This window comes from Rhipicephalus microplus, chromosome 1 (assembly GCF_043290135.1).
Source record: "Rhipicephalus microplus isolate Deutch F79 chromosome 1, USDA_Rmic, whole genome shotgun sequence".
NCBI lineage: Eukaryota > Metazoa > Arthropoda > Arachnida > Ixodida > Ixodidae > Rhipicephalus > Rhipicephalus microplus.
In genome coordinates, this window is record NC_134700.1 from 193440700 (window position 1) to 193451430 (window position 10731).

Sequence of the window (10731 nt, forward strand, 5' to 3'; positions counted from 1 at the left end):
TTCACCAGGATAGGGGCTGAATCCCAGCCATATTGCTTGCGGACGCGCTCGTACACACTCAGCCACTTGGCCACATCAACGCAATTCTCCACTAACCATACCGGGATCACGGGGTTGCGTTGAAGTGACGTATACTAAGTTGCTTTTGTTGGAGTCACTGACGCAGCTGGTGAAGGAGCGTTTTCACCCGGAGTAAGGGAGCTCCCTTCTTCACCTTCAACTAGGCTACAGGACCTTATACCATTTAGCCTTCCGCTAATGCGACCGCCATAACAGACTGGTTGAACTGGTATTCTGATGGTTAGCAGCCGAGCATTGAAATAAGTGTACCGAAGCGTGAAATTGTCAAGGGGTGAATAAAATCTTGCATGTAGCAACAAACAGTCCGCGAAGGTAACAACTAAAGTGTTGCCTTAACCTTTAAGGATGAACTATTTGCCTAAATATCATATGAATTCAAATTGGGAGTCAAATCTGTTGAAGACAAATAACTTTGGGGTTTCGTACATAAATGAAGATTTTAGCGATGCATAATTACATCATCTAAACCCAAGCGCTACATAAAACAGCGTATATTATACCTATACTGTGGAGTCAGGTTTAAAAGAGCGCTCGCAAAATTCAGTCGTTCGGTGGCACCTAACTCTGAATAGACACCATATTACCACGTAGTAAACATTCAAGCTACATCAGCTGCCGCACTTTTATTCCCAATGTCACGCCGAGCCAAAATGTCTCGCGGGGCTCTGCGTTCGCTCATCGCACATAGCCACAAAGAGGCGGCCATTTCATACGGCTGCAGGGCTCGCGCCATAAGCGATTCTGCTTACAGCATTCGCGATGACCTGCGGCGCACAAAAGTTATCTGCGAAACGCCCGAGGAGGTGCCACACGCGCACTCGAAAAATTTGCATAATGATATCCACCTTTCAAGGGAGGATCTCAGAATGTGCTTCCGAGCCAGCTGAAAGACGCTAGGCTTTACACTGTTGACCCACGTTTGTTTATTAACGAGACGAACGAGGGTGATGGAAAAGGAAGGCGGAAAAGTTGGAGTTCTTGGCTGATGCAGCAGTGCTGATAAGGGTGACGACGTTCTGTCTAGGCTGCGGCATCTGCAGGGCCATGACCGCATCTTGTTTAGGCAACGCTTAAATAGGCCGAACAGTCACCTGGGGCTTAGAACGCAGCTTGGCAAGTACTGGGAGAGGGGAATCGGCGCATTGTTGTAGAAGCCACCCACGTAAGCTTGTCAGTTACGCCGTTTCACTAAGATTAACCACGAGAAAGTAAATGCCATTTTAAAAATTTGCCTCTTCGATTAATTTCCGAGAAATCACGTCTACGCATTACGTTACGGGCAGCAATGATTGAGGCTCTATACAGTGTTTTTTTTTGAAACTTTGAAGAAAGCACAAAGCACCGTTAGGCCGTCAATTAGGCATCGTGTGTCACCAAATTTGTCCGTGTGAGGACATTGCAGGCATGAAACTCTGACTCAGATAGCAAAAGCAATCCCAGTTAGTGACGTAAACTGTGACGCAAAGCAATCACTAGTGATTTCCGATCAAAGCATAAGCACTTCTCGCTGATAATGCAAATAGTATTCATAACATAATTAAATGTTCAATGTTTCTTCTTGAAATGGTACGTATGCCTGAGCAATCAAGTCGGAATACTGATGAAATTGGCCGGAAAGTGAAAGTAGTCCACCGAAAACTATCAAAAGGAACACGTGCGTCAACCGCCAAGTCATATGTATTAAAGGCGTGAATGGTCATGACGTCACGTAAATAAGCAATTACAATTAGTGGAAATTTATAAAAAAAAACTTTATCTGAATTACCGCTGTGAACGAGCTTACATTTATTCTTAGGCTGTAATGAACTGTAAGTGTCTGTACGTCAGGGTGCCAATGTTAGTCACATTTGAACACTACTTCCTAATTTAAACATGAGTGACGTACACCTTTTTAATCAATTTAGGAACAGGCGTTTTTTATGCCTCTAGGGATGCTTTAAAGACGTATCAGTTAAGAAAACTACCAACTGGCCTAATCATATGAAGTTGAAAATACATAGAAGAGTTCTATTGTGCATGCCTTTAGATCACCATTTGCGAATAAATGATAGTTGCGCTTTTTATTGGGGCACAAAGCGTCTCGAAGAAAGAGATACATTGGGTGTATGAAACGTGTGCAGCATAAGGGCGTTGTCGGGACGAAGTTCCCGAAGTGCAATTTGCCAACAATAATTCATTGGTCAGTGATCACTTAAAAAAAAAAAAGAACACTCGCCTCACAAGTACGTTGAATCCTTCCTTATAAAGTCGACTTTGTCGTAGTAGCAGATGTCCCTGATTTGTGGACTTGTGTTGCCAATTTTCACTCTCCTCCGAGTAATGTTCTCTCACGTGTTACACAAGGTTCAATACTTTTTCCTCTTGAATTTGGCAACGAAGCTGCTTAAGCCAATTGTTGGTCCATGACGTGTGAACACAATCGACCACCATCCTGAACTGGCACGCACTTTCTTCATTCGTTTCTCTCTATTCGTCAATCTTTGCTTCATCTCAGAACACGTCCGCCGTTCACTTTAGGGGGCTGTTGTGATCGGCCCCCATGTCTGGGCGCCGCTTGGACGCGTGGAATGGTTCCGGCTTCGCAGCGCGTCCTGAGACGTCCAGAATCGGCAACAACACAGCAGTAGTACTGCGAATTCCTTGGAGTCGTCGGCTCGTCTTGCCAAAAAGCCCTTTGGGCACGCACGACCGACAGATTACCGGGGGGGGGGGGGGCTGTTCGCTGTCTGGGCTGCCTAGAAGGAGTGGTCATTGCTTGGGTCGTCAACATTCAGCGGACAATGAGCCGAGCGCTTTGTATTCATCTTCGGGGACATTCCTCACGTTCCATGGCGCCTTTCCCGAGCGATGTTTCCTCGAAGAGTCATCTCGGCGCGTCCGACTCCCCGTTCTCGCACTGTGCCAGTGGTGTCGTGTATTGTGTGTGTTACACCCTCGCCGGGCAGCGAACTGGGCGGGCCTCTCCTCCCTTCCCAGGTTGGGAAGGAGGCGGTGTGACTTTCTCTCTTCGGGGGCATAAAAACGCGAGCGCAGGACGCTCGGAGAGAGAGCTTCCTTCCATCATCTAGTATGATGCTTACTCCATGTAACACGCTACCTTCAACATCATGTAAAATAGTGTAAATAAATCGTTCAAGTTATCAGCTCCGGCTCCTCGGCCCGTCTTCGCCCTGACCCGTGGATGGCTCAAGGCCCGACAAATTCCCCCAGTCACAACAGTGGATGGCAGCGGTGAGATGATCTGCGCAGGAATTCGACTCCGGCTTGGTGAGTGCACGACCTTTTCTCCTTGAGAGTTGCCAGGCTTAAATTAGTTCTTCCTGGTAACAAGAGTGTTGGAAGCCTGTTCACGGGAACCTTGCTTCAACGCTTTCCCTTGAGAAACTTGTCGGCAGAAAAGTAGCAGCCATGGCTTGGAGAAAGTTGCACAGATCGGACCTAGACGTGATATGCGGGGAATTCGGGATTGATTGCGGGAAACATCTTAAAAAGGCGGAAGTCATCAGGGCTATGGAGGCAAGCAGAGATGACGAGGAGATCGTGGAGTTGTGGGAGGATATAAAAAAAAAAAGGGAAGATCAGGAGCGCGAGCGCCATAAAGAAGAGCAGGAACGCGTGCGCGAGCGCGAGCGCAAGCACGAACTGGATAAGAAGCGCCTAGACTTAGAAATAGCTCGGGCAACTACCTCAGGAGGCGCAACACTCAATGCTCCAGTAAGCAAGGCACCAAAAATAAAAGACCTCCTGAATCCTTTTAAGATGGGAGAGGATATCGGGTTATTTTTGGTCAATTTTGAGAGAAGTTGCGAAGGCAAGTTTGAGCGTGAGTTATGGGCACAAATGCTCTTGACCGTGCTTCCATGCGAGGCAGCGGATGTACTGGCTCGTTTGCCGCGAGATGAGGCGAATGACTACGATATTGTAAAGCGTGCGCTACTAAAGAGGTATCGGCTGTCTGCTGAAGCTTTCCGACGACGTTTCAGAAATAGTAGCAAACGTAGCAGTGAATCATTTGCCGATTTTGCATACAGTCTGAGGTGCAATCTCACCGAGTGGCTTAAGGGCGAGGGAGCTTTTGGAGACCATGACAAGGTAGTCGAGTTGATTTGCACGGAGCAATTCCTGAACGTTCTAAGTGACGAAGCACGCTTATGGGTATTAGATCAGCCCGGGGAAAAGAATTTGGAGCGTACCGCCGAACTGGCTGAAGAGTACACCATGAGGCGTGAGGAAATAAGAGAGCGCAACAAACCCGCAAAGAAACCATACCGTGAGAATTCTAAGCAGTCTGAGCGCAACAGTTATGCCCCTATTGCACCAGGAGGGACGAATGAAAAAGACACGCACGGGGAATCGACCATGAGTGGACGCGCTGGCAAAGAGAAAGAACAGGATAAGAATCGCGACAGAGCATTTGAGGCAAAGAAACCCATTGTGTGCTATCGATGTAATGAACCGGGGCACTTAGCAATGGGTTGCCGTAAGGAAAAACTCGTTTTCTCCCTTTTTAACCATACTGATGAGAACATGAGGTTACTTGAACCGTACTTAAGAGAGATGACTGTCAATGGGCAAAATTGCCGGGTTCTACGCGATTCTGCGGCCACTATGGATGTAATACACCCATCTTACGTGCCCGCGGATGGGTTCACCGGAGACTGCGCGTGGATCAGACAGGTAGCGCAGGAAGACAGTGTGTGTCTGCCAGTGGCCAAAGTCCTCATCAAGGGTCCCTTCGGAGAACTGGAAACAGAGGCTGCCGTGTCACAAAGTTTGCCGAAGCAGTACGGTTACCTTTTTTCTAACCACTCGGAGGACCTGTTAAGAAAGAAAGGTCTGAGCTTTGGAGAACACACTGTACATGCTCTAACGCGGTCTAAGGCAAAGGAGATCGCAAAGGAGCTCGGCAGTTCCCAAAATAGAGAGGCACAGGCCCCCGACGAAACAAGGGCAGACGCGAATCAGGAGAACGTCCCGAGCGATGGCGAAAGCAGCTTTAAGAGTTCCAGTGAGGCCAGCGAGGAAGTTAACCTTCTTTCCGTGCTACCTTGCATGGGCGGGTTCTTGGAGCTATCGAAAGTAAGCCCGGAGGTTATCGCTGCGGAACAGGCCGAGGATAAAACGCTGCAAAAGTTGAGCGATATGGTGGAGGAGGGGTTGGCGCGGAAGAACGTCCTTTTGCACCGCCGCGCCGGAATTTTGTACCGTCAGTACAAAGACTCGAAGGGGGTGCACTATGATCAATTAGTGGTTCCACAGAAATACCGAGCCAAAGTACTGGAGCTGTGTCACGGTGGCGGGTGGTCGGGCCATCTTGGCAAAAAGAAAACGAAGACTCGTCTACTTAGGGAGTTTTATTGGCCCAATTGTTTCAAGGATACCGAGAGGTATGTGCAATCCTGCGATGTGTGCCAAAGAATAGGCAAAGCACACGACCAGCAGAAAGCGCCCTTAAAGTTGGTGCCACTCATTAGTGAACCTTTCCGCCGCCTTGTCGTGGACGTTGTGGGCCCCCTGCCTGTGACAAAGTCAGGGTACCGCTACATCTTAACCTTGATATGTCCTGCCACAAAATTCCCGGAGGCGGTTCCCTTGAAGGAGCAGTCATCTGTAGAAATAGTGGATGCTTTGCTTTCAGTGTTTTCGAGAGTAGGCTTCCCGTCAGAGTTACAGAGCGACCAGGGCAGTGTGTTTACTAGCGCACTAACTACCACATTCTTGGAGAGGTGTGGCATTAGGATAATACACAGTTCCGTCAGACATCCTCAGAGCAATTCAGTAGAAGCATGGCACTCGGTTCTCAAAAGGGTATTACGGGCATTGTGCTACGAGAATCGGAAAGATTGGGAAGCATGCTTGCCAGCCACCATGTTTGCCCTGAGGTCTGTGCCGCACGAGGCCACCGGCTTTAGTCCCGCTGAGCTAGTATATGGGAGATCTCTAAGGACCCCACTTCGCATGCTGCGAGAATCTTGGGAAGGGAGGGGTGAGGATCCCACTGTGATCGAGTATGTGTTGGGCTTACTCGGGCGACTTCAGACCTGCAGAGAACTCGTTGAGGCGAACATGACAATGGCGCAGCTTAAAGCAAAACGTCTGTACGATAAGAACGCACGTCAACGTTCGTTTTCAGAAGGAGATCAGGTGATGCTTTTAGCATCATCTAAAGCGAACAAGCTCGCGGTTCAGTGGGAGGGCCCTGCGAAGGTTATGCAGAAGTTGTCGGACACCAATTATGTGGTCAAACTACCGGGAAGGCGGAAAGAGGTAAAGATTTACCATTCAAACTTGATGAAACCTTACCACCAGCGGTCAGCAGTAGTTCAACTCGCGCTTAACGTTCCGGAAGAATTAGAGACAGATTTTCCTTTTCCCGGGCAGGCTTCTGATTCTCAGTCCCTCGACATCTTGCTAGACACGGTCACCAGTAACTCGAATTTGAATGCAGAACAGAAAAGAGAACTGGAGAACCTACTGCGCGAGTTTGAGGAAGCTTTCGTCGACCGGCCAGGAAGAACCGATTTAGTTGAGCACGACATTGAACTAACTTCTAATGAACCCATTCTTTCACGGCCTTATCGCGTGTCACCCAGGCAAAGGGAAATTCTCGCACGCGAGATTCAAAGAATGTTGGAAATTGGTGTCATCGTCCCGTCGGAGAGTGAGTACACCTCCCCTCTAATACTGGTGGAAGCACCCGGGAAGGAACCGAGACCCTGCATCGATTATCGGAAACTGAATGCCGTCACGCGAGACCAGCTGTACCCTATTCCCAACGTAGAGGAGAGAGTGGAAACTGTTAGCAGGGCTCAGTACGTCTCCACGCTAGACCTCACACGCGGCTACTGGCAGGTGCCTATGACCGAACGAGCCAGTAAATACGCAGCGTTTATCTCCCCCTTGGGCACTTTCCGACCCCTGGTCATGAGTTTTGGGCTCAAAAACGCGCCCTTTTGCTTTTCACGGCTCATGGATCGTGTGCTGGCGGGAGCAGAGAACTACGCTGTTCCTTATCTAGATGATATTGCAGTGTTTTCGGACAGCTGGGAAAAACACCTGAGCCACTTGCGGGACGTCTTGACGCGCTTAAGGAACGCGGGCCTCACTGTTAAAGCAGAAAAGTGTCAATTGGGACAGGCGGAAGTAGAGTATCTAGGGCACATTGTTGGGCGAGGATGCCGGCGGCCCCACGAGGTAAAACTTGCCGCCATCGAGAACTATCCCCGACCTGTCACTAAAACTGATATCAGGGCCTTTCTAGGCCTCACTGGATATTACCAACACTATATCCCCAAATATTCACAGATCGCCAGTCCTCTGACCGACAGTTTAAGGAAGGGAGAGCCCGTTAAAGTCCAGTGGGACGAGTTAAGGGAAAGTTCGTTCCAGGCTTTGAAAGCAGCACTGACGTCTCAACCGATTTTACGAGCTCCGGATTATAACCGACCTTTTGTACTTCAGTGCGACGCTAGTGAAAGGGGTCTTGGGGCTGTTCTGAGTCAGCGAGATGAAAGTAGAGAGGAGCACCCCGTGCTTTTCATTAGTCGTAAGCTTTCCACACGTGAGGAGGCTTATAGCACCTCAGAGAAAGAGTGTGCATGCTTAGTGTGGGCTATTTACAAGCTTCGGTGCTACTTGGCCGGCTCGCCCTTTCTTGTCGAGACAGATCACTGTCCCTTGTCATGGCTCCGGAATATGTCGCCTAAAAATGGCCGCCTACTGAGATGGAGTTTGGCACTGCAAGAACATAATTTTGAGATCCGCTACAAAAAGGGGCGGGATAATGGAAATGCTGATGCTCTCAGCCGAGGCTTCCTGTGATAAGGAGCAAGCGCATTCCGATTGAGTTACGACAGCCCGGGTTTTTTATTTTGTTATGTCATTCCGTGTATCTTTTCGTTTTGGATTTTTTTTTAACCTTTACTGCATGGTGAACCTGTTACTTAGTCTGCCTGCCACGGCCAGACGTTGAGAAAGGGATATAATTTGTTAGTTGAGTTTCCCGACCTTCTCACTTCTCACTCGCCATTTGCCTCAAGGCTATGCGACTTGCGGCTTGAGTGCAATTTATTTAAGGTAAATTCTTCAAAACTTTAGGAGCGTTGCCATATTGCTTTGTTTGGGGACGTTCCAGGCAACGTTCTAGTGTGGCTGCTTTTATGCCGACAACGGGCTAAGAGTTCAGTAGCCTGGCATATCTCGGGAGGGGTGGTGTACCGCCTTGTCGCTGCTTGGGTACTGTGCGGATTTGATCACTAATGTCAGTCCCAGCCTTCGACCTGCGGGGGCCCCTTCGACGGAGAGTACTACTTACGGACCTGCTGACCCCACTTGAGCGAGAGAGAAAACCTGAGCCGCAGCCGTTCCAGAGCTGCTGCGCTGCCAGGCCTCTTCAAGGTGCAGCGTTGGGCTGCCCATCTACGAGTCCTTTTTCCCGGCGGCGGACGAGCTGTTGTGATCGGCCCCCATGTCTGGGCGCCGCTTGGACGCGTGGAATGGTTCCGGCTTCGCAGCGCGTCCTGAGACGTCCAGAATCGGCAACAACACAGCAGTAGTACTGCGAATTCCTTGGAGTCGTCGGCTCGTCTTGCCAAAAAGCCCTTTGGGCACGCACGACCGACAGATTACCGGGGGGGGGGGCTGTTCGCTGTCTGGGCTGCCTAGAAGGAGTGGTCATTGCTTGGGTCGTCAACATTCAGCGGACAATGAGCCGAGCGCTTTGTATTCATCTTCGGGGACATTCCTCACGTTCCATGGCGCCTTTCCCGAGCGATGTTTCCTCGAAGAGTCATCTCGGCGCGTCCGACTCCCCGTTCTCGCACTGTGCCAGTGGTGTCGTGTATTGTGTGTGTTACACCCTCGCCGGGCAGCGAACTGGGCGGGCCTCTCCTCCCTTCCCAGGTTGGGAAGGAGGCGGTGTGACTTTCTCTCTTCGGGGGCATAAAAACGCGAGCGCAGGACGCTCGGAGAGAGAGCTTCCTTCCATCATCTAGTATGATGCTTACTCCATGTAACACGCTACCTTCAACATCATGTAAAATAGTGTAAATAAATCGTTCAAGTTATCAGCTCCGGCTCCTCGGCCCGTCTTCGCCCTGACCCGTGGATGGCTCAAGGCCCGACAAATTCCCCCAGTCACAACAGGGCGTATATGGGCATTTGAATGTGGGAGCGTCAATCTGCGCCGCAAATACCTATGATGGCGAGTGTAGAACACTTTTTTCTGCCTGTTGGTTTCACGTAGCATGTAATCTAATTGCGAGCTGGCAGGTGATCAATAAACCCTCGCTTATCGCATGAAGGCTGCCTGAACCAGGCCCTCTCTGGGGTAATGACTGCAGCTGTAGCATAATTAGTACAGCATCGCACGCGTAACGGGAAAGTCGCAGGTTCCATTCCTGCAGGCGGCAAGTTACTTTTTCCTCCACTTTGCTTTCTTCCCAATTACCTAACAATTGCTACTGGAAACATCCGCTGTAAAGTCCTTGGTATTATTGTAATTTAGCTCTCATTGATGTCATGTTTAATAAAAAAAACACGACCCTAATTGCTATATAATTTTTAAATGGAAGTCATATGCGTCGCAAGTTGGAAATTTCAAAAAGGAGCCGAATTGAACTTTTTTTTAAAGTGTACTAATCTAGACGTGTGGCAGAAAGGAGGGCGAAGGTGGCGCGTTGGCTGTGTGACGATCGAATGAACTCACTAAATCAGAAGAATGTTTGAAAGATCAGAAGCGAAAGCGTCCTCTGCAAACGGTTCGCACATGAGGCTCTCTCAACCAGGAGTTTTATTAAGCAAGAAATTGGTTAGAGATGCGAGCAAAGAAAGCCATATACGCAGCTGTGCCCCCAAGATTTATACTTTTTGTTCAGCTTTAAAACACTAGTATGACTGTGTTTGCTGAGCAATGCACTAGGTCTGACTTCCCACAAAAAGGTGGCGCTTGTGTGTGGGAGTGCCAAGAATAATGTAAATAACAGATACTTAGTGTGAAAGACGGACAAGGGACCCACATTGCAAGGAATGCGTAGACAATAAAAGATGACAGAGGAAGGAATCTTGTTTAGCATGCCATATAGGTTTTTAAGTATGCTGTAGACCCCCCTCCAAAAAAAAACTATACGACATGCTAGTATGCTGTAGGCCCAGAAAACTAACATCGGCTCTTTGTACATGCAATATTATTAGCCCCTTTATTTAACGTAAAAATGACTAAGAAGTGTGGTTTGAATGACGCTGTCAGCTACGAGCGGTGGCAGACAGGAGCACGGACGTTTGCCTGCTCTCAGGGTTCGGCTAAAGATTTAGTAGTTGTAAATGTTTTTTTATTTTTTCATTATTTTATAGGCATTTTATAGTGTCCTGTTTGATTAGCAAGTGTGTTTTCAGAACGTAAGGCCAGACATATGTCATTTTCTTCACCTGGACCAGAGGCTTTCCTCTGGTCTGCTTGTCTTCCTCCGCAGGAATTACCAGTAGACTTGTTTCTACGCAACGGCATCTCATCCGTGCCTGTTGCATTAGTCCCAAGCAACAATGGTATCATACGGATGAAAATGAAAAATCCAAAAATGATTGAGACGGAGCTGAGAGCCGCTACAACTCACTACTAAAGCATCACAGAGGTCAGACAGTTCGGCAAGGGTG

The 10731-nt window shown here is 48.8% G+C and overlaps 1 protein-coding gene across 1 annotated transcript; it reads left to right on the forward strand.

Moving 5' to 3' along the window:
• Positions 1-3489: 3489 nt before the first annotated feature.
• On the forward strand, positions 3490-7902 carry LOC142766524 (uncharacterized). The gene has a single exon (XM_075868000.1). It carries the CDS (start codon positions 3490-3492, stop codon positions 7900-7902), a length of 4413 nt encoding a protein of 1470 aa, XP_075724115.1.
• Positions 7903-10731: the final 2829 nt, after the last annotated feature.

Excerpts from the sequence above, each read along its gene's own strand:
- LOC142766524 (XM_075868000.1), top strand. The coding sequence starts at position 3,490 with ATGGCTTGGAGAAAGTTGCACAGATCGGACCTAGACGTGATATGCGGG.